Source organism: Anabrus simplex, chromosome 9 (genome assembly GCF_040414725.1).
Source record: "Anabrus simplex isolate iqAnaSimp1 chromosome 9, ASM4041472v1, whole genome shotgun sequence".
Taxonomy (NCBI): Eukaryota; Metazoa; Arthropoda; class Insecta; order Orthoptera; family Tettigoniidae; genus Anabrus; species Anabrus simplex.
Window position 1 is genome coordinate 19,519,886 of NC_090273.1, and position 25,279 is coordinate 19,545,164.

At 37.6% G+C, this 25,279-nt stretch overlaps 1 protein-coding gene across 2 annotated transcripts in view; it reads left to right on the forward strand.

Moving 5' to 3' along the window:
• The window catches only part of LOC136881058 (ATP-binding cassette sub-family G member 4), a 244,515-nt gene extending 224,285 nt beyond the window's left edge, over positions 1-20,230 (forward strand). For both annotated transcript variants that reach the window (XM_067153663.2, XM_068229248.1), the window contains 4 exons: positions 41-209; positions 6,873-6,973; positions 8,659-8,814; positions 10,406-20,230. In XM_067153663.2, coding sequence (XP_067009764.2) covers positions 41-209; positions 6,873-6,973; positions 8,659-8,814; positions 10,406-10,831 — 852 coding nt within the window. In that variant the 3' untranslated portion in view covers positions 10,832-20,230. The remainder of the gene's footprint in view (positions 1-40; positions 210-6,872; positions 6,974-8,658; positions 8,815-10,405) is intronic.
• Positions 20,231-25,279: the final 5,049 nt, after the last annotated feature.

Consider the following 25,279-nt stretch of genomic DNA (forward strand, 5'->3'; position numbering starts at 1 on the left):
GAAGAGCAACTCAAATTTTGTCTCTGTATATTTGTTTCAGAACAACCTCATCTTACGTTTCTTCATGTATGTCGTCCTCGGATTAATTCTGGGAGGAACCTTCTTCCAGTTCGGTCAAGACGCTTCACTAATCCTCTTCAATTTTGGTTTCTGTTTCTGCTGCATGATCGTCTACCTGTACATTCCTATGATGCCTGTCTTATTACAGTGTGAGTATAGTAATTTCTTTGCTGAATGAACATAGATAATAATTAACTTATTAGCCTGTAAATGCGCTGTACAGTTAGTTGAAAATTACCGGACAGGGCATGGATAGTTATGCCAGAAATATATTAACAGATATTCCAAAAATCCCTACAGTCACTTTCAGCCACCCAACAAACCTCAAAACCATTCTCACTCGCTATGAATCACACCAACCCCCAGCCCCATTCTCCTGTGAACAAAACCACTGCAGGTATATTCAAGGTTGTCCATGTATATTTCTGCCAATGTCCCTGATGTTGGCACATCCATTGTGAGACCATTCTGCTGGTGCAAGTTATTATTGAACATGAAATAAGTATTCTTCAACACAAACTTCATACAGTGGTGGTTTTTGTTTGTAGAGGAAGTGTAACTGGGCAATCATTCTCTATACAACATTAATCAAAAAGGAAAAATGAAAGGGATCCGACATTTTGAAAAATGAAGATATCGGCTAAAAAACACCAGGGCCACGAAGGCATGAAAATGTGACTCCCTAGGCCTCAGATGCTCTGATGCCATCAGGGTTGAAATTAACAATAGTTGACCAAGGGAGGTCTGACAGAATAGATGAATGTGAGGAGCTTGATGCAAGTGGAGGCAATGCCAGGACTTGGCTAAGGGCCCCGTGGTCGCCAACCCATGCTCCAAAGTTAAGGGCCCCATTGAGTCACTTCTTACAATAGGCAGCAGATACCATGGTTATTATACTGCCCCCATCCACAGGAGATCTATTCTGAGGTAGTCTGGTTTAACTCTTTGCAGTATTTTATGTATAAAAGAAACAGGTACTTTAAGTCTATCACATAATCTCAACCAGGACAGCTGATGTGGGAATGGAGTGGAACATTTAGAATGAATCGCATGCAGGCATTACGCGCCCACTGAAGGTTAGAGCCAAGCTAACAACAACTACATCACCATAATCAAATAGTGGTGGTATTAGTCCTTGAACGAGCAGTTTCCTGGTTTTGGCAAGTTAAAAAAAATTCCCTTATTTTGTGTAGTTGGTGTAATGAACCGAATACACATTGACAAATTTTTGTTATGTGCTCTGACCAGCTTAAATACTTATCAAAACTTATTCCAAGGTTCTTTCAGTGTTATAGGTATTTCATTGATCTTGATAACCAATATATTGATGCTTTCTAATTTGACATGTGCTTTGTTAGATCCTTTTATGATGGCTTGCAATTTTAATGGGTTTACCTGCAGGCAGTGGCTACTAGTGCATTCCTTAATGTTAAATAGGTCTTAGTTTAATTTCGTGGTTGCTTCTTGTATGTCATTCGACTTTGTAGGAATATACAGTTGGATGTAGTCTGCGTATAAGTGATGTTTACAGTTCATCAGTTGTTCTGATAGGTCATTCATGCATAATAATAATAATAATAATAATAATAATAATAATAATAATAATAATGATGATGTTATTGGCTTTATGACCCACTAACTACTTTTATGATTTTCGGAGCACTCATGTATGGGGAGAACAGACCAGGTGATGTCAGAATTTCACCAGCTAGACATATCTACCACTGACACACATTGTTTATGTCCTAGGAACGTGCCCAGCATAATAAGTTCTCAGAAAATATCATTTCTAATTCGGCTAATAAAATGTCTTCGTCTACGCAGTATGCCTTTGTAAGGTCAAGAAGAATTAGAATAGTCATTTGTCGTTATCCATTGCTAGCTGAATATCGTTTGATTGTTTTATTAATGCTGTGGTGGTCCTGTAATTTGATTTAAACCCTGATTGATATATTTCGAGTAAATTATGATTTAAAAGATAGTCTGTCATTTGCTTGTGCACTAGTTTCTCCAGTATTTCTCCTACTGCAGGAAGGGTACTAACTGGGTGGTAAAGGGTTGTGGGGGTACTATTTTTCGGCATGGGTCAGATGACGATATTTGTCCAATTCCCAGAAAAGATTCCTGTCATAAGAGAGGTGTTAATAATGTGCGTTATTGTAGGAATAATGACTTATAGAATTTTTCTTAAAAGGGCAGGTTTATTCAGTCGTGTCCAGCAGATCCCAGTTTGTCATTGAGGGTGCTCTTTACATCACCTGGTGTCACATAAGAGAAGTAGGTTCCTCCAGCATGCTTTCCCTTTAAAGATTTTCTGTCAGTAGTGACTCTCTTGGTACCGGTATTTCCGTTCGTCTGGATGGTTTTTGAGCTACAGTAATCATTCAGATGTCCGGCCCCATGGTGTAGGGGGAAACATGTCCGCTTGTCACCCGATGGCCCCGGGTTCGATTCCCAGCAGAGTCAGGGGCTTTTAATTGTAAATGATTAATATCCCTGTCCTGGGGACTGGGTGTTTTTGTCGTCCCTAATGTTCCTTTCCTCACATTCAACACTTTACACTTCCGCCATTTCCAAATACATGCGTATCGTGGAGAGTTTTGCTTGCAATAATAATTATGTGTAATTAAAATTTGGTATGAGTAGCATATTTTAGAGTTCATCATTTGCGTTGTTTTATTTTAGTCTTTTATATTTCTCTAAATTTTCCTGTCCTGGATGCTTCACATAATAATTAAAGGTTGCGTCTCTGTCTTTCTTTTGATCTAGAATTTCTTGATTGAGCCAAGGGTTAGAGGGTCGCTCAACTCAGGCAGTACGTAATGGGGCATGTCTGTCATATAAAATTAAAAGAAGTTTGTTAAAATGAGATACTTTATCAATGTCCTTTATATAGTGACTTGTGCGCCATGGTGTGCTCAGAGCATCCTCAATCAATCAATTCATCAATCTATCTCTGATCTGCATTTAAGGCTGTCGTCCAGATGACAGATTCCTAACTTTTTCTTAAATATTTTCAGTGAACTTGGAAATTTCCCTTGATAATTTATTCCAATCCCTCACTCCTCGTCCTATAAATTATTTGCCCCAATTTGTTCATCACGATCTTTCCTACTGTTAAAAGCTCCACTCAAGCTTATTCTTCCACTTGTCATTCCATGCCAGCTCTCTCCACTGACATCACTCAGGACAAATTGTGCTGCTTTCCTTTGAATTTTTTCCTGTTTTCTTATCAAGTTGTCTTGATGAGGGTTCCATACAGTGGAGCCATACTCCAACTGCGGTCTTACCAGAAACTTTTACACCCTCTCCTTTACATCCTTACTACAACCCCTAAATACTCTCATAACCAGGTGTAGAGATCTGTAACGTTTCTTATCAATCTCATTAATATGATTACTCCAATGATCAGTCCGTACATTAACACCTAGGTAATTGCATTGTTCCTCATATATATACAGTCATAGTAAAAAGTATTCGTACACTCAATACTGAAACAAGAATACTTTACTTAGTACACTTATTCTCATGTACGTTGTATAAGATCAATAGGTTAGCTTGCTGTACACTGTGTAAAGATATGTACATCATAAAACATGCAATTGATAGACATCTCTGTCATTAATACATAAATAAATGAAAATACCATGATTTCAAGCTCATAAAAAGTATTTGTACAGTCCAGTCTTACTTTCATTCCCCACTGATTTTTGTGCACATTTAGTATTTTGTTGGCAATCCTTTTGATTTTACAATGGCCTCAAGCTGCCTAGGCATTGAATGAACTAGCTTGGAGGTGAAGGTGGGCTCAATCTTACCCCATTATTCCAAAATAGCCATTTTCAAAACTAGCTTCATGAAATATTTCTTCTGCTCAGTCTCTTTTTAAGATAAGCCCATACAAATTCAATCGGATTCAGATGCGGGGATCGGGGGGGGGGGGGGGTGTTACCATATATTTGGGTGGGTTGTACAAAATCTACAATCATGTATCAACGGCCGTATTCTTTGAATCATTATCCTGCATTAATCCATAATTACCCAGAAGTCCAATTTTTTTGGCACTAGTTGCTAGATTTTTCTTCAAAATTTCAATATAGTATTTACGGTCCATCTTTCCATCTATGAATTCTAAGGAACCTACACCAGCTGAGCTCATGCACCCCCAAACCATTAAACAACCTCCACCATGCTTCACTGAAGGAAGCAGATTTTTTTCTTTGAGTTCTGTGTTCATTTTCCTCCACACCTTTTTGCCATATTATTGAAAAACTGTCAATTTACTTTTAATCCATAAATATAACTCGATCCCAGAATTCTAGAGAAGCATGTTTATAGTCTGTAGCATATTGTAGTCTTTTCTTCCTATTTGCTGGGGTAATTCAAGGTTTTTGCCTGGCATTTCTACAATGATACCCATTCGTCTATATAAAGTTTTGAATTGTGGAAGCACAGATATTAAGTTTTAAATCATTTCCTAGTTCAGACCTCAGTTTTGCAGCACTGATTCTAGGATTTTTCTTAACCTTTCTGAGGATTAGTCTTTTGGTTTAATCGTCTAATTGCATGGACGTCCACATCTATGTGCATTTTTGATAGATTTTCTCTCACTATACCTGTCAATTCCCTGAATTGTAGCTCTTGGTCTCTTCACAAGTTTCGATATTTCCGAGAGTGATTTACAGGAATTTTGAGCCCGGATTACAATTCTTCTCTCTTCTTCTGTTGTTACTTTCATTTTGCGGCCCATCTTACTGATTGACTGTATCACTTGTTTAGAACGACTAAAGCACAACTTACTTGGTACAAGACGTGATCTTTACTGCTTACCTGCATTGCAAGGGATGCTGTCAAGTACTTTGATGTGAGATAAACTATCTATACGAATACTTTTTATGCATCTATATTTTGAACTTATTGGATTACACGTTTGTTAAAACAATTATTTCTTAAGTACTATTGTTATTTCTGGTATGTAGTCATATTCATGTTTCGCGAAATACCAAAATGTAGAAAAGTAGTGAAATTTCTAGCAGCCTATGGGCAATACGTCAACTACAAATGACAACATTGCTTAACGTTTAAGGTGTACGTATACTTTTTCCCATGACTGTATATATTTATAAGAAAACATAAAGGTTCAATAACACTGCCCTGCAGGACCCCCTCTTAGTCATTACAGGATCAGATAACGCTTCACCTACTCTAATTCTATGAGATCTATTTTCTAGAAATGCAGCCAGCCATTCAACCACTCTTTTGTCTAATCCAATAGCCCTCATTTTCATCAGTAATCTCTCAGAATGTACCCTATCAAAAGCCTTGGATAGGTCAATAGCAATACAGTCCATTTAATCTCCAGAATCTAAAATATCTGCTGTATCTTACTGGAATCCTACAAGTTGAGTTTCACTGCAATAACCTTCTCTAAACCCGAACTGCCTTCTATCAAACCAGTTAGTAATTTTTCAAACGTGTCTAATATAATTGGAAAGAGTGCTTTCCCAGAGCTTACAAACAACACAAGTCAAGCTCACTGGTCTGTAATTATCTTCTTTGTTTGCCACCCTTTCCCTTATACACTGGGGCTACTATTGCAACTCTCCATTCATCTGGTATCGATCCTTCATGCAAATAGTAATCATGTAAGTATTTGAGATATGGCACTATATCCCAACCCACAGCCTTTAATATATTCCGAGAAATCTTAATCCCAGCTGCCTTTCTAGCTTTCAACTTTTGTATCTTTTTATAAATATCTTTATTATCATAGGTAAATTTCAGTATTTTGCCTGTACTAGTCTCCTCCTCTATCAGGACATTATCTTTATGTCCAACTACCTTTACATACTGATGACTGAATACTTCTGTCTTCTGTAAGTCCTCGCATATACACTCCCCTTGTTCATTAATGATCCCTGGAATGTCCTTCCTGGAACCTGTTTCTGCCTTAAAGTATCTATTCATATCCTTCCATTGCTCCCTAAAATTCATATGACTGCCAATTATGTTTGCCATCATGTTATCCTTAGCTGATTTTTTTCGCTGAATTCAATTGCCTAGAGAGCTAACTCTATTTCCTTATAATCTACACTTACTTCTTAGTATCTCTATTTCCTTGTTATAATATGATGGGCCCTTACTATTCATTGAATTGAGAGCTTCTTCGTTCAAATTTTTGAAATCTCTCTATGTGATAATCTTCAGCTTGCATTTTGGCCACTTCAAACAGTATGCAGCATAAGTCATATTCTGGCAAGGAAGACCTGGCACAGCATCTGTACATGTGATAATAGACGGTTATTATTGTTAATGATTAGGTCGAGGAGTATGTGCAAGTTTGCAACATGGTGTGTGGGCTTTAAGGGCAGGCTTGTCATATTAATGGATTCAAACATGCATGTTAGTCTCTTGGTCTCAGTAGTTTTATTTGTCAGGTCATTGTTAGTCTCCCATTAAAATCACATGTTCATACGTGGATATTGAATCCTGTAGCGCTTGTATATCCGTGATGTTTCTAGTCTTCAGTGGCCGATACAATACACCAAGCAAACACTTTGCAGCACGAACTTCAATTTCTACAAACAAGAACCCCAGTCTGTGAGATCACTTGGTGATTTAAATATTTCCTTATATTTCCAATCATCACGTATGAATACCACCTCCATGCTTTCCCTCCTTATCGTTCCTAACTGAAGTGTATCCACTCATTTTAACCAACAGAGCTGAAGTGATAAACTGACGTTATTGCATGCAGATTGTAGGCTGAAAACATTTTGGAGTACTGAATATTTTTCCTTTCTTCCCCTCAGATCCATCCGAAGTGCAGCTGCTAAAGAGAGAGTACTTCAACCGGTGGTACAGTTTCAACGCCTACTTCTTTGCTGCAACGATATCGAGGATTCCTAGTATGGTAAATAGCTGAAAACTTCTCATTACAAGCAATACATGACGTGTATTGTTGACTTCGAACAGTTTAAAGATATTAACATTAAAACTTCCACCTTTACAATATTTACAAAAGTTTTTATTCTTAAAGCAAAGTTATAGGTACATGTCTCGTCCCACTTGGGGACATCCTCAGCCTAGCGAAGAAGGAAAATTAAATAGTAAAATTAGTATAACAAAAAAAAGTTATAAACATGTCTGCAGCAAATCAAATTTACTGTACGTGGTCTTAGTGTGCCGTTTGACAACAAAGTGGTGACGTGAAACGCATTTGAAACACCTCATCGTTGTTAAAGTATAAAAGAATCTTACATTTGCAGACACACAGAGTAAGAGAGAAAAATCATGACTAGTAGTTCAGTCTTGGTTCTATACTGATATTCATAAAATGTGTTCCATTAAAGAAGAAGAATCATCCTCAGCTACAGAGTGCCGACATTTCATTTTGACACCATCTGACATTCCATTTTACTCTTAGGCCTACCAGATAGCAGAGTAAACCAAATTTCTCTTGGTCATATACGGCTGACTTTTTAATACCATCAAATCTTTTGCGTCCCAACATCATATGACATGGAGTGTCGCATGGACCTTTTTCCACCCTTCAAAAATCCAACTACCTCTGCGAGGTTTGAACCAGCTCTCTTGGGATCCGGAGGCCGACACTCTACCACTGATCCACAGAGGAAGCGCTCTCTTACAACAATCAAGGGATACCGTCCCTACCCAGAGGAGATTTTAGGGGAACTTTCACTTATCCTGAGTATCAACTACCAGCAGATTTAGCTCTTTTTCTTCTTTCATTTCAGCAGACTATGGACCACATTAATTAGAATTCACCTTCATCTGTTTCTGGGCCTTGATCCTCATCCAGTACTCTGCAATCTCCTCCTTTCTTCTGTCCACAGTTCTTGAAACTTCGTAGCGGCCTTGATCCTCAACTTGTAATCTTCCCTGTTGCAGATTTTCATTCCTTGCATTTCCCAATTCTTCCAGGGCCTACTTCACATCATGATACCAGTGAACCATAGTTTTCTTGGTCTCAAAAAATTTGATTATCTAATTGGTCAGTCTTCCTGGGGTCATTCTGCACATATGTCCGAAGAACATGGCTCTAGTCTTCTGGATGGTATCCAAGATTTTTTTCCACCTTTAGGTATAATTGTTGGTCTCCTTTATCTTTCTGTGATGCTTCCTCTGTTCTTTGGGGCTCCAGTATCTTCCTCAGAATCTTTTTCTCCACCACTTCCAACTTCTTGACCAATTGTGTTTTTCTCAGGTTCACATGTTCAGCTGCATATAAAGCCTCCAGGCAGATCACTGTCAGGTAGAGTCTGAGTTTTGCCTTGATAGAGATCATCTTGTTGTAAGTGTTCATAGTTAGTAGCAACCAACAGTGTGATCATACTGCTTGGAGATTTTAACACACAACTGGGGCAAAGAAAGGAGATTCAGAAATATCATTGAAGAATATCTAGTCCACAAAAGGATGAATCAAAATAGAGAGTGATTAATAGAATGTTGTATTAATATTCCTATTTACAGTTTGTTTATAATTACTGTGTATTTCTTTAAAATGGTTGTGCTTTTCTTGCCATTTGTCCCTAGCTCTTCTAATACACCCACACTGACAAATATGATAATTTCTAGGTGGTCTTCAGTGCTATGTACTTCATGATCTCTTACACAATGACGGGTCAGCCACTAGAGTTTGAGCGAATGGTGGCGTTCTTCACCCTCTGCATCATGATTGGTCTCGTCTCTGAGAGTTTCGGATTGGCAGTCGCATCCTGCCTCAACTTGACGGTAAGTATCCAATAGTACTGTAGAGGACAATCATTCATTGATATAAACAGTTTCCCTACGTGACAAAATTGATGGAAGACTGAAGAGCCTTGCAGAAGGTGGAGGTGGTTTTAAGATGTGTACAACAACCTTTTCTTACCACTCATCAGGAACAGGAAAGTGGGAAGGGGGGGTGAAGAGGACCGATCTTTCCAAGAACTAAGCCATCTGCAAAGGAGAGGGAAGGAACACGCTCTAGGCCTCATAAACCTAATGCTATAGGATTCAGAAAAGAACAAGAGTTGACCAGAGAATGGACGAGGGCCATGAAAGGCATGAAAACGAGACTCCCTAGGCCTCGAATGCTCTACTACCATTGGGGTTTGAAAAGAACAAAAAATGATGGGAGGCCGAATAGGATAAATGAAAGTGAGGAGCCTGGTACAGGAAGCAATGCCAGGACTTGGGTGAGAACTCCATGGTCACCAACCCAAGCTACCAAGCTGAAAAGGCCTTTTAGTTGCCTCTTATGATAAGGCACAGAAAATTGTGGATGTATTCCACCATCTCCTGCAACAGGGAGACCTTGAACAATGAGTCATTAATCAGATGAAAATAAAACTTCATAAGAAGCCATTTCCTACAATTCAAAGCATACAATCTGAAGGTCCTTGAAAAATTATTGCCTATTTTCCTGCATAAATTTCTTATTTTCTTTCAGTAGTTTCAAGGTCTTTTGCTAGGGACCCTGTGGCAGCTAGCATATTTCTAAGGCCCTCTGCTTGCAGTGTTCCTGTGTTTCTACACGTAACTTGGTAGAAGCGGGGAGGGAAGTCTAGGGGAGGGCTGCTTTCACAGCCATACAGTTAGTCAAAGATGTGAGCCTCTTGTGCTCGTATTGTAAAATATTTTAAAATGTCATCATCCTTCAAAGTACTGGGCCATGTGTCCCGTTACGGTCTTGCATTTTCCCTCCATCTCTTTATCGGACGTCCTACAGATCTTTTTCCTCGGGGTTGGTATCGAAGAATACCTTTTGGCAATCTACCAGGTTCCATCCTTTGCATATGACAAGTCGTCACTTTTAATTAAGTTGTCTCTTTGTCTGGTATAATTCTGTTGTCATGTGTTTTCTTTTACATGTAGTTTGTAAAGTTATTTATTCAAAATTAGTTTCAGCAGACTGGTGAAGCTAACAATTAAAGAAATTAAATATAAAGAGCTGCTTATGGACTTGGTAACACTGTTTTAACTCCCTGATCTTTGGAGCAGTATTCCTTTAAGCCTACTTAAACAGGAATTGTTCAAACTGTTCACATTCCGTTTGATATCAACTTGTGTATATTTGAATCAAAATTGACTTTCAACCTATTAAGTTGTGTTACGTACAATTAGTATGTGTTGAAGAGATGTTAAGTACAGAACAAAAATGGCCAACCGGACACCAGTGGGATCCGAATTCACAACCTCCCAATTTTGCGTCGGTTGCTCTGTTGGTCACAAGTTCACAATAGGACGCAAAATTAGGATGTTGTGGGTTCAGATCTCACTGGTGTCCAATTGGCTATTTTGTTGTATACTTCAACATTCATTGTGTGTATTTCTTTTACAGAATGCTATGTTCGTGGGCCCCTCATTGACGGTACCCTTGATGCTGCTATCTACGTACGGAATGGGCCAGAGACTGGAGTTCATTCCGCTGGTGATACGCATGGGCATGATCCTGAGTTACATGCGGTACGGCTTGGAGGGGCTTGTGGTGTCTATTTATGGAAATGGACGGCTCCCTCTCGACTGCCCTGAAGATATAATATTGTGCGAAATGCGGTATCCGCGGGAGCTGCTGCGCCAGATGGGCATGGAGAATGCCTCTGTAGGAATCTCGTTTGCAGGACTCATCGCTTCCTTCATGATGTTCCGTTGTGCCAGTTACGTGCTCTTACGATGGAGGCTCTCTTCTTACCGTAACATCCCTGCATTAAACTATGTGGGTCGCATCGTCAAACGCCACATCACCTTTACAAATCACTACCGGTGAAGACCTTGTGTACTTACATACTGTAAAAGATTCACATCGTAAGGAACCAAATATTGCTAATAAAATTAAGTTTGCAATAGGACTATTGGCAGTGAAACCTGTTCTTGTGCTGGTATGGAATGCACAGTGTCACAAGTATTTGTGAATTACAGTTCATATGTGTGAAAGGATAGAGGTATTTGTGAATTGTAGTTTATACGTGTGAAAGGATAGGTCGATAGGACCATGGGCAAAAAATTAGAAGATATAACGTAGAACATGAAAAATTGGCTATCACATGAATTACTGCATCAAGTGTTCACTTCTATCTCTTATGCCATAAGTTATCCAGCTGAAGCTGTTGTCTTGGTTACAGAGTGTGGTAACTCGGTTGCTAGATTTCCAAAACGGTGACCATGGTTCAAATTTTGGTGACTCTGCGATGTAATTTTTAGCTGAAAAGAAAATTCAGTGTGTCATTAAGGACATCCAGTCCCAAAGCCCTAGCTAAAACTTTAGAAAGAGTCAACAGACCTCACGACTGCTGTTCAACTCTGTTTTGCAGAATGTCCTTGCATTTAAGTTCACTCAGTTTTCAGGGAAAGGAAAGTGTCTTATTAGTAATAAATACATGCATCATGCCATGACGAACATGTTATGGCATGCTCACAATATCCTAAGTAGCCTCCTGGAATGAAACCAGAATGGATCAGATTTGCACTTTCAGATAAATCTGATCTGGAATGTTGTGTGTCATATTGAAACTGAACATCAAATGGCATAATACTTCCTATAATTGATATCATTGGTCAGTAAATTGACTTTGATTCACATTATAGAAGTTGAACTTCTTAAACTGAGCAATTATTGCATTTCCTGTTATTTCCTACGAGTTGTAGTAAATGACCAATAAACATAATATGTATAGACTGCAAAGCTCTCATCCAAAGTTCACTTATTTAATGACATGATGCAGTTACCTGTACAATAAGATCATTGCAAAAATGCATTTTGATACAATAATGATTGTATATCTGTCATAGTTTTACATTCAGTGTGTCCAGTAAATGGTACAGGAAGCCAAAGAGGCACAAAACGTCTCTGAAAAGGAGACTTAACACATCATAATCCATCATAAATGCCTTCCAGAAAGTAGAGTTAAATAGAATTTTCAGTCTCACATGAAGGTTGTTCTTCCTTTTTATTCTCGTCACCATATTCACCTCCCACCAACTGCGTGGGAGCATTAAAGACTTCTGTCATACTACTGTCAACAACACTGGCTCTCATCTTCTCGTCACGACCACCAAATGCTTCTTAAGGATTGGTATCGCTATCCGACTTCTCTTCTGTTAAAGTAATCTGCTTTGATCACAGGTTAATAAAATTCATATTATTCTGTACTAAAAAGTGATATAATGTAAAGCAAAAGCTAAAAGATTTCCACATATTAAATTCTATTTATTGTAACCTTAAAGAAAGAAAGAAAAAAAGGAAGAAAGTTACATATATTGGATGAAACTAGTTCTGGTCTTGCTAGAGACCATCATCAGTCAAAATTATTGAAGTTAAGGCAAGGCATGAATTATAAATAGCTAAAATTTATGGAGCAGGCGTCTGTTGTTGATATTTGGCGCAAGACAAGTAAGGACTTGAATGTTAAAACACTCATCACGATCAATGCCTTGTTTAAATTCTCAGTTTTCTTCCAATTAGAAGAAAGCACTTCACAAAAGAACACGTGAAACACTTAAAATATTAGTCCAGCTAAACATGATGAAAACCATGCTAGTATAATATTCTGTTCACACTTCTTTCAGCTGAACTGAATTCAGGAAAATCCTTAAAGTGCTAGTATTTTAAGTGTTTCACCTGGGTCTTTTGTGAAGTGCATTCTTCAAATTGGAAGAAAACTTTGAGAATTTACGCAAGATGTGTGATCGTGATGAGTGTTTAACATTCAACTCTTTACTTGTCTTGCACCAAATATCAACATCAATCAATCAATCAATCAATCAATCATTACTGATCTGCATTTAGGGCAGTCGCCCATGTGGCAGATTCCCTATCTTTTGTTTTCCTAGCCTTTTCTTAAATGATCGCAAAGAAATTGGAAATTTATTGAACATCACCCTTGGTAAGTTATTCCAATCCCTAGCTCCTCTACCTTTAAATAAACATTTGCCCTAATTTGTCCTCTTGAATTCCAGCTTTATCTTCATATTGTGATCTTTCCTACTTTTTAAGACATCACTCAAACATATTCGTCTACTGATGTCATTCCACGCCATCTCTCCATTGACAGCTCGGAACATACCACTTATACACAGCAATTATAATAAGAAGTATTTCTTGTCCACCTATTCAATACAAATCACCTTTTTGGTGTTTTACACTTTCATACAATTAATTTCTCTAAGGGACATGTTTCGCTCTTATAAAGAGCATCTACAGCCTAAATCTTAATCTTAAATTGATGTTCTTGAACAGTCGTAAACATATTAAACAGTCAATAGTCAATATTAAAATTACAGTAGTCTAAGAAACCAAATTACATTACATCTAAAAAACAACATTAAAGCTCTTCTTAAAGATGTGATAACATGAACAAATAAAATGATCACAATGTCAATTTAAAACTTTGTGTCGGAAACTATTATTGAATCTTCATCTTAAAAACAGTAGTAAATGTCTTTCTATAAAACGGCACCAAGGTGAACACCAATCGTACTGAAAAACGAAAATAAAATGCAACTTATGTGACGTGGTGTGTCTAGAATGGGTGTTAAAATATTGACTATTGACTGTTTAATATGTTTATGACTGTTCAAGAACATCATTTTAAGATTAAGATTTAGGCTGAAGATGCTCTTTATAAGAGCGAAACATGTCCCGTAGAGAAATTAATTGTATGAAAGTGTAAAACACCAAAAACGTGATCTGTATTGAATAGGTGGACAAGAAAAACTTCTTATTATAATTGCTGTGTATAACATCATTCAATATGGAGTAACCATGAGGATAATGACCTGTAACATACCACTTACTCGAGCAGCACGTCTCGTTTCTCCCAAGTCTTCCCAGTCCAATCTTCGCAACATTTTTGTAAAGCTACTCTTTTGTCGGAAATCACCCAGAACAAATTGAGCTGCTTCCCCCCACCCCAATTCTTGAATCAAGTAATCCTGGTGAGGGTCCCATACACTGGAACCATACTCTAGTTGGGGTCTTACCAGAGACTTATATGCCCTCTCCTTTACATCCTTACTAGAATCCCTAAATATCCTCATAACCATGTGCAGAGATCTGTACCCTTTATTAACAATCACATTTATGTGATCACCCCAATGATCTCTCCTTATATTAACACCTAGATACTTACAATGATCCCCAAAAGGAACTTTCACCCAATCAACGCAGTAATTAAAACTGAGAGGATTTTTCTTATTTGTGAAACTCTCAACCTGAGTTTTAACCCAGTTATCATCATCATTGCCTACTGTCCATCTCACAACATTATCAAGGTCATTTTTTCAGTTGCTCATAATCTTGTAACTTATTTATTACTCTGTACAGAATAACATCATCTGGAAAAAGCCTTATCTGTGATTCCACTTCATTACACATATCAACGATATATATAAGAAAACATAAAAGGTCCTATAATACTGCCTTGAGGAATTCCCCTCTTAATTATTACAGGGTCAGATAAAGCTTTGCCTACTCTTAATTCTCTTGAGTTCTATTTTACAGAAATACAGCCACCCATTCAGTCACCCTTTTGTCTATTGTCACGGCCACCAAATTAGGCGGGTGAGGAAAACTGCGCTGTCGTCAGATATGGGAACGGCGAAGCGACAGATAGTCGATAGTCGCTTACCCCCGGGCATGGATTGGCAACGCTGATCGTGCAGTGCTGTCAAACTGAAGCCCATCCGCTCCAGGCCACCTTACCCGAGCCATTCCCTGTCAAGCAGCTGTTGAGCTCGCATCGTAAGTGCAGTTAAAAATGGATAGTGAATGTGAATTGATTTGGGCTCAAGTCAAGAGAGTAGTGGCAGAGAGGAACAAGACATTCAAAATAAAGGGCATAGAAAAACTCACGTCAGAAGCCATTGATCGTGTGACTGCTGCAGATTGGGAAAAGTGCTTCAATCGCGTGGAAAATGTTCAAACAGACGATTGGGCCAAGTAAATAGTAAGGGACGAAAGAATGGAGCCATTCATCATCAGTGTAAAAGACGAATCGACAGAGATGAATGATGACAGTGACTAAGGCTGCCTTGAAGCCAGAAACCGATTCTTACTTCATTGTAAATTAATGTAAACCTATTCTTTAAAGTAGTTCTTTTTCTATATTACTCGGTACAATATAAAGTATTCAAATATTTAAAGTTATAATGTAATAAAACTGATACGGATTAATATATAATCCGAAAGTATTTACAGGGTCCTGCAGCCTGTGCTGGTGCGCGCGCCCCGAACTGCCTCAGCTAGCGACATTTACATGATCGCTTTCCGGGCCATTTTCCAGGAAAATTACAGTACTCACGGAAATATGTTTCAGATAAAAAATATAAGTCGGGGAATTTTTTACATTTTTCCCGCAGACAAAATTTTATTGGCTGAACAAATAAAAACTTGGCCGCTTACTGAAATTTTCAATACATGATTCTACGGATTTAAACTTACTCGTTCAAGATTTTGTTTTTCATAATTATTTAAAGTGGTTTATATGGAAAATAGTTATACCACTGGAATCAGCAGTCTTTTCTGAAGCTTGTAGTATAATTTGTTTCGAAACATTGTATGAAGTAACATCAGGAGCTTGAGAGAGAACAACTTGCCTCGCGCTCCGAAATGATGTGTTCAGTTAGACATTTCTTCGCCAGTTGCTACATAACCTTGGCAACAGCGTAATTTCTCTGACCCGCCTAATTTCATGGCCGCGGCAATAGTCCAGTTGCACTCATTTTTGCCAGTAGTCTCCATGATCTACCCTATCAAAAGCCTTACATAGGTCAATTGTAATACAGTCCATTTGACCTCCTGAATCCAGGATATCTACTAAATCTTGCTGGAATCCTACAAGCTGAGCTTCAGTGGAGTAACCTTTCCTAAACACAAACTGCCTTCTGTCAAACCAGTTATTAATTTCACAAACATGTCTAATATAATCAGAAAGAATGCTTTCCCAAAGCTTACATGCAATGCATGTAAAACTGACTGGCCTATAATTTTCATAGAATATAACTTCATTGTAATTTTCAGCTTTATGTGTATCACCCTTTCCTTTATACACAGCGGCTACTATAGCAACTCTCCATTCATTTGGTATAGCTCCTTCATGCAAACAATCAAATAAGTACTTCAGATATGGTACTATATCCCAACCCATTGCCTTTAGTATATCCCCAGAAATCCTATAAATTCCAGCTGCTTTTCTAGTTTTCAACTTTTGTATCTTACTGTAAATGTCATTGTTATCATAGGTAAATTTTAATACTTCTTTAGTATTAGCCACCTCCTCTATCTGGACATTATCCTTGTAACCAACAATCTTTACATGCTGCTGACTGAATACTTCTGCGTTTTGAAGATCCTCACATACACACACCCCTTGTTCATTAATGATTCCTCGAATGTCCTCCTTGGAACCTGTTTCTGCCTTAATATACCTATACATACCCTTCCATTTTTCACTAAAATTTGTATGACTGCCAATTATGTTTGCCATCATGTTATACTTGGCCCGACTTCTTTGCTAGATTCAATTTCCAAGCAAGTTCCTTCAATTTCTCCTTCTTAGTCTCTTTACTTCTCTGTTATAATATAGTGGATCTTTACCATTCCTTATCACCTTTACAGGTACAAACCTATTTTCACATTCCTCAACAAATGCGTTAAACCCATCCCAGGGTCTGTTTACCTTTTTATTTACCATTTTCCACCGATCATAGTTACTTTTTAAAAACTCCCTCATGCCTGTTTTATCAGCCATATGGTACTGCCTAATAGTCCTAATTTTAATACCTTCCTTTCTTTCCTCAAACATGCTTGCTTCATAAATTTTATCTATCTATAATTCATGTCTTGCCTTAACTTCAATAATTTCGACTGATGATGGTCTCTAGCGAGATCAAAACTAATTTCATCAAATATATGTAACACTTTTTTTTTTTTTTAGGTTACGATAAATAGTATTGAATAGGTAGAAACCTTTTAAGATTTTTTTAAATATCTACTTTGATGTCAAAGACGTATCTTCAATCTCACGAACATTCTTAGAGCCTGCAGCTACCACTCTATCGAGATGAAAACGCCGAGTTGGTGCTTCACATGTTTGTGGTCTCCGATTTTCGTGCCTCTTCCTTCAACACACTGGCAAAATCAGCCTTAAAACACTGAGTTGGTGCTTCACTTCCTCAAACTCGAGTTGGGTTGCTGCCTCACAAATACTCTCCAGGGCAGTTTCATCCAAACATTATGTTTCCGCACATCGTTACTAGGCTTCAAAGAAGTGGACCTCAACTGAAATCTCTCTTCCCTTACAGGCTATGAACTTTCATTGATAGAATCATCTGATGGGGTCTCCAAGATTACACAGCTGATCTCCTGGCTTCTTAAACATATTCTGATGGGGTTTCTGGGATTAAGAAGTCACCCGCCTGAGATGAATCCATTGACTCAATCAAGCTGAAATCCTTTGCCAACTGGTGGTATGTTGCATGTATGTCAGCAAAAATACACCTGGGTATCATATTGGAGCTGGTGGCTTCAGTATAATCTTCCCAAGTCTTGTTTTATTAGTCCTCTCTAAGTCATAGATGAACACATTGTCAATGGTATGTGCTTCAATGATGGAATGATCTGCTGACAATCCTCTGACGTAATTTGAAAGTGAAAGTGAGGAGCTGGCAACATTTGTGGGATGCAGTGGCTCTGCTTGCCTTGCTTGTCCGTTGTGTATAGCAGATGACTGGAAGTGGGAATTATAGGCACGCATAGGTTGGAATGCAAACGTATTTGAGCAATTTAAGGAGGAAGCCATGGCTTAGTAAAATTTAACATAAAAACTTTGCAGTCTGTCAAACACTCAATTTCAATATAGATTATAACACTATAAACATACCTGTAAAGAACACATTATTATTATTATTATTATTATTATTATTATTATTATTATTATTGTTGTTGTTGTTGTTGTTGTTGTTGTTGTTGTTGTAGTAGTAGTAGTAGTAGTAGTAGTAGTAGTAGTAGTAGTAGTAGTAGTAGTAGTAGTAGTAGCATAATAGTGTGTATATTGATACTGAGTGTTTGACAGACTGCACAGTTTTTATGTTCCGAATTTGAATAAGACACAAGTGTAATCTAGGCACTCTACAGTTATGTAGGTCAGCTGCGTAAAGTTTAGGGGTCCTGATAGTTCAGATCGTTAATACTTATACAAATCTCCCTGCATAACCGTCGTGCGGGTATGACACTTGCCCGTTGGTTAAATACGTTTGCATTCTAACTTATTCGCGCCTATAATTCCCATCTCTACAGATAACACACACATCACACATGCACAGGACTGTTAATAACCCCGTGAGGTATTGCCAAGTTTATTATCTTATTCTCAAACTGCACTGAACATAGAACAGTCTTAACGTCCTTTCACACTCTGCGTTCTCCTGAGCTTGGCTTGCTCTACTGTTTAATGGGCATTCTACGTATATACGACTTCAACTTTTCAATCATTTTGTTGTTTAATTAACCTTCCAGCTTGTCTCCAATTGAGCCACCCAGTGAGTCAAACTGTGACAAATCAAATTATTGCCATTTTCCATCACCTATTATTTATTTCATGAGTTACAATTACATGACAAAACTCCTGTTCTCATTGTATAAATGTTTCTAAGTGCATAATATTGGCATTTGCAAAATATCCATGAGAGAGAGAGAGAGAGAGAGAGAGAGAGAGCTATAATTATTGTAGATAAATGAGGTAATCCACCTAATCAATACAATATAAAATTAGTACTTCAGTTATTTTTGATCATGGTACTAGTTTTGACATATTGATATTAATGTGTCATCAGTTATAAGGACTTACTACTTAAAAAACTAGTAGGCCATACATGTAATAAAAACAGATAGCATAATTCTTGAAAATAGTTCTGATCTAATATTCAAAATTCACTAAAATAAGTCACTGTCTTGAGCATGTAACACAACACTTGAAAATTCGTATGACATGTTGGCCTAATTCAATAAACATAAATAACTGTCTTGAAGATCTGTAAATAATTTGTTGAACATTTGTACAAAATTAAAAGCAATTGGTCAAATCAACTAAGACCTAATTTAACATCAATCTATTCTGAATGTTGGCCAGTAACAAACAGATGTGTGTAAATGCTGCACACTATGGAGAGGACACTGAATCTTTTTAAGCAAATAGACAAACACAATCACCTCACCAATGTCGAAGTAAGAAAGATCCTTGGCATCATATCAATACCTTAAAGTATGCAGGAAACTTTCTTCATGAACTATTGGAGTAGTGAGGATACAATGGCAAAAATGAGCATTGCAACTCAGCAAGTGACCACGAGGGTGTCACAAACGATGGCTTGATCAACTTGAGAAATCATCGAAGTGGCTAATTTCAACAAGGAAGATACTGCAGACCATGCAAAATGGAGACAAATTTGCAGAGGAAACAATCCTACTACTCAGCATAACATTTAGGGAAGAACAGAGTTATCTAAGATAAAATTCTAAAAGAATTTAATTGTATTAAGTCTGCCTGTTTAATACATGTTTGCCATTTGATAAATGGTCTGTCTGTCTGTCTGTTAATTTCTTTTAAGAATAGAGTTGCCACTCATTTTTTAACTTTTATTGCCTTAAGACCATACCCCTCAAGTAAAAAGCTTGTGCAAGTTAAAATTAATATTTTCTCATATGCACACGTATGTTACCTTTAAGTTCATAAAGAAAATATGCTCTTTATTAAGAAAAAATTGAACATATGAACATTTTAGAAAACTCCCATTTTCCACAGTTTCATGTCGATATGACATAGTTCCCCCTCTCACTGGGTGCCTCAATTATTTGGACATGCAATTTCCAAATGTCTATACAATGCAACTACCTATTGAAAATGCATATGATTTCAAATTGTTTTTTAAAAATATTTTTAAATGATTGATTTGTCATTGTAAACAATAAGTAACTGTAATTTAAGAGAGAAAGGTACAATGAACCAGACAATTGATCCAGCTGTGAAACAAAGAATGTGACTAACTTCAATGCACTGCGACAGACTCGTACAAAGAAAACATCAGACTCCTCAGGAACAAAGTGTGTTGTGCTAATGTATGCTGGGGATACAATGGAGATCAATTAAAATAAAGTTACAGTATCATTTAAGTTATGACTTACTTTACTTTATTTCATTTTCTCAACATAAATATTAAAAACTCAGGAAGTGTGATAGGACACACGTCTTTAAAATGTTATGTTCACATGTGTACACTTAGAAGGCAACTGGAAAACATTAAGGTCAAGAGAAAGAGAAGGTGAGTAAAATATACATACAGGCTAGGCCAAAAGTCAGTTTACCAAAATATTAATTCAACACTCAAAATAATATTTTGTTCAAAGTATTATCCTTAACTTTCAGTCCTCATGTCATGCTTCTGTACTGTTTTGCATGCCTTGTAAAAATATTCCTTATTCTCGTTGAGTTTCAGCATTTCAAATTTGATTTAGAACTTCCCTGGGCGTACTGTTCTTCCCGTCCAGCTCCATGGCTAACTGGTTAGCGTGCTGGCCTTTGACACAGGGGGTCCCGAGTTCGATTCCCGACAGGGTCGGGAATTTTAACCATCATTGGTTAATTTCCCTGGCATGGGGGCTGGGTATATGTGTTGTCTTCACCATCATTTCATCCTCATCATGACGTGCAGGTCGCCCACGGGTGTCAAACCAAAAGACCTGCACCTGACAAGCCAAACCCGTCCTGGGATCTCCCAGCACTAAAAACCATACGCCATTTCATTTTCACTGTTCTTCCCTTACACCAGTCCATTATTCCTGAGTACATAGTACCAGTAATGAGTCTGTGTTTAACTCCTTTGGTTCCTTGATTATATTCCCAAATATATCAAACCTCTTGCAGGCTACAACCTTGCGGACACAGATAATTATTGATAGTTTCTACCTCCTTTCTCTACGTTTATTGAAGAATTTGATTTTGTGTAAGTGCTGCTTCAAAGACAAGTGTCTTTTGAGGAATGCTATTATGAATTTTTACATAACGCTACTGTTCTTAGGTAGTGTTTATGCTTGATCCTGTAATAAATAGTTCACCTTATTTCATCCCAATAGCTGCTTCTAAGACCAGCTTTTGATTACTCCTTTGACGGAACATTCTAAGAGGTGATTCTGGTCCTAGTAAACATAATTCTATTCCTTATCGGGTAAGTACATCAGCTTTATCATTTCCCCTAATGCCTCTGTGACCCATACCAACAACACATTAATGGCATTGTGCTCGACAACATTCGACAGTTGCAAGTAATAACTCTCATTATTGCTCCGTATTGAAGATGACGTTAGGCATAAAATCTCAAGGATAATTTAATAAAACCACCTATTCAATACAGTGCAGAGAGATATTCTTCTTCCAGCTTAGAAGTCGCCTTGCGACTGGGTAAAATTCCTAGCACCGCTTAGTTGTCTGAGAACGTAAGAATTTGTTTCTTTTAAAGTGTTATTAGACTCGAGTGTCTTTGCTGGTGGACCTAGTGTTTACAGTGCACTATGTATTCTGGTATAGGCTAGAGCAATTTTGTTACTTTAATTGATCTGTCTCTGTCTTATACTTGGCTTTGACAATATGAAAGTGACTGAGGTATGAGCGATGCTAGTAATGCCATTCCTTATGCAGCCAGTCCCTGCTATGAATGGTGTGAAACTATTGCTCATAGGGTCGGTTGGATCATGCATTTCGGTGGGCTTGGCAGACTGATATGTAATAGCAACTTCTGGCTCAGTGAGGAAAGCAACGGGAAACTACCTCACTCCTTATTTCCCTAGTACGCCTCTTCAGTGATGCCTAGGCCATCTATGACAGCTGATGGTGGAGCTGTTGAGGATCCAACCAGCCTTCGGGCTGATGACTAAACAAACAAACAAACAAACATACATACATTAGACTGAAAGGGCTAGGGCTGGTAAGGAAGTGACCATGGCCTCAATTAAGGCATTTGTGTTGTGTGAAAATGAGAAATCACAGAAAACCATCTTCAGGGCTGCCAACATTGGTGTTCGAACACACCGTCTCCCGAATGCAAGCTGACCACTATGTTACCCAAACCGCATAGCCACATGCTTGATATAACCTGTTACCAAACATGTTATCAATGACAGTAAATTTACTTTTTAGGCATAGAATTGTCTTGATAAGTATGCTGCTGAAAGGTCTAGAAAAACAGGGATGCTTCTTAATTTCTTTTCAGTCAGTCTCAAGGTAAGCTATTGAGGCACGTATTTCATCGGAACAGTTTTGTTTCAGACGACAGTGATGTAATACTGAAAGAATACTTGGAAACTGCATCTAAAAAATGCAACCTTTATCAGCAAGATCACTTAATGATTTAATTGAATATTTGGGAGAGTTAATACTTTGGAAAATTGTATATCGTATAAAAAGTGGTAGTGGTAAGTATCTTATAACAGAAGCAGATGATACAACCGACAAAAGAACTTGCGAGCAATTAACATTGTGTAGTAGGTATTTTGCTATGCAGAGTAATGCAATAACTGAAGATTTTGTAAGATCTGTAAACGTCAGTGACCTAACACTGCTGACAGTCAATAGTTTATCACCTGATGATTCAAGAGGGCAAGCCTATAATGGAGGAAACAATACGGAGGCAAAATATAGCGGTATTCAGTCAAGAATTTTTGCATTGCAACCATTACCAATCTGTAGTTGCTGTGCTAATCTCTCTTTAAATCCAGATACATCAATGACCTGAAATATTCCAGAAATAAGGAATATTTTCTGGGTAATAAAAGAATCATGTAAATTTGCCCAGGAATCTGCAGAACAAATTATATTGCTGAATCTAAAGTGAAACCACTACCTAACATATGATCCTGCATTGATTTTTCCATGATATACTACCAGCAATAATTGACTTGCTTGAAAAAATTGTTGAACAACAGGGAACGACCAGAACTTCAGCCAATGCAATCACAAAATTTGTTTTTCGTATTGGAAATGCAGTAGTTGGAGATATTTTTTTCTCTGACCTTACTGTTGTCCTGCCGACTTCAATGTACCTCACTTGACTTGATAAATTAAATAAAATAGAACATCATACAGCTGACACATTGATGAACCACAGAAGATCATTTATTCCAGAGCAGTTTCATCAAGTGAAAAACTTGTAATTTGTGTGTCAGCACCTCAAAATGCTATCAGCCAAATTAATATACCTAACCCTGCATTTAGTGATTAGAGGACATACCAGTGTACTTTCCACTTTAGATCGTATGGTGTCACAATTAATGGTATGCATTTCTATAAACCAAGAATGTAAACACTATCTTTCAAGCCATGTGCAATTCACATCCCCGTCACTTACCCCCACCGCCTCATCCCTCTGCCCCACCATAGCCCTACTGCTCAGCTTTAGCTCCTCCTCTTTCCCCTTCCACTCCCCTCACTCTCCCTTCCCTTCCGCTATTTGGCCTCCATTATTGCTCTCTTCATTAGCCCAGCTCCTCTCCTTTCAACATCTATGCCATCACGCTACTCAAGGTGAGTTCGCCTCCTTTCCCTCATATTTCTTTTGGCTATGTACATTTATATCACACCTAATTTGGCTTTCAATCTTTTCGTCAGGTCTCCACGTTTCCATACTGAACTGGGAATCGTGACGTTAATTCAAATTATGATCTTCACACGACCACATTGTTGGTTTCGAAACAACAAGAATTAAGCCTGTTAATTATCACAACTTAAGAGAACAAGGTTTATTCTTCCCACTGACAACATATTATGTTGCCTTATGATCTATGCACCTCAAGCTGGACTATTCTCTTGTTTATCAAGACTCAACAACTGGGATAACTTCTCAAAAATGTTATATTTTACAGTCAGATGCAACTCATCATTTCAACTGGTTATAATCTAACAGTGACTTTATAGGTGCTGTCATATGTTTTAGATGGTCAGACGCACCATACCCTCATAATTTTAACGTTACATTTAAAATTTGCCTTAGTAGGTGCATTTAAATGTTGTATCTATATACAACTTATGTTCTACAAACCTCAAACTGGACTATTTTCTCATGTATCATACCCTAACTATTGTTACCTTCTCTTTTTTGCTTTCATTGTTTTAACTTTTGACAATTTAACTATTAACATTAAACCATGTATTTGCTGGCATGTGTTTTAATATTACAACTAGTCATAGTTTAACATTTGTCTTGTAGGTGCTATCATGTATTATATATTGCTATTTGATAAGTTGTATTTTGCTCAATCGATTTGTTGGCTGATGACGCACAATGAGCATCGAAACTAGTATCATTCTTCTTTAAACGTTATGCGATATATTCACATCAATAAACACTCAAGGTATTGAAAAGGTTGACCTTTAACATTTTCATTTTACTGTAATCCCAGTTCAATACGGAACAAAATGAAGTTTCTAACTTTCAAGAATGTAAGCCGTCGCTCTTCTAAGAGAAGCAAAAGACCATTCTTCTGAACATGTAGTTACTGACAAAATTCCACCAATTGGTAGAAGATATTGTATATTAGGTTAACAACCATTCCCAGAGAATGAAAACAACACAGCAGCTGTTTTAGATTTCTCACTGTCTGACTTAATTTCCCAGTATGACTGGCTTAAACCTATTTCTGTTCTCAGTTCAATGACTGGCCTGGTAAATCACCCTCTTACCGCTCTGCAGCTTTTAAAACCCTTGAACATAGATTATTTTGAACCATAGGCATTTCCAATTTCTTTGTAATAATTTAAGAAAAGGCTAGGAAAACAACAGATATGGAATCTGCCACCTGGGTGACTGCCCTAAATGCAGATCAGTACGGACTGAAAATTGAATTTTAAAGAAACAACAAATTATTGCAATTTTACCAGCAACTACATGTTCAGAAGAATGGTCTTTTTTCTCTTAGAAGAGTGATGACTAACCTTCATTCAACTTTGATGAGAGATTTATAGATTGGCCCTTTTTGTATACACCAAGCAAATGGTGGTACTTAAAGAGAAATAACTGTAATATTTGCACAGGAACAAAATCCCTGGTTGAAACTCCTGCATATCTAAATGTCTGGTGCCTTTACTCTTGTATTATCTACCAGTAATGGAACATTTTCTAATTCTACTGGTAGTGTCTATTATTGTAAACATTAGGTACATTTTAAGCACTT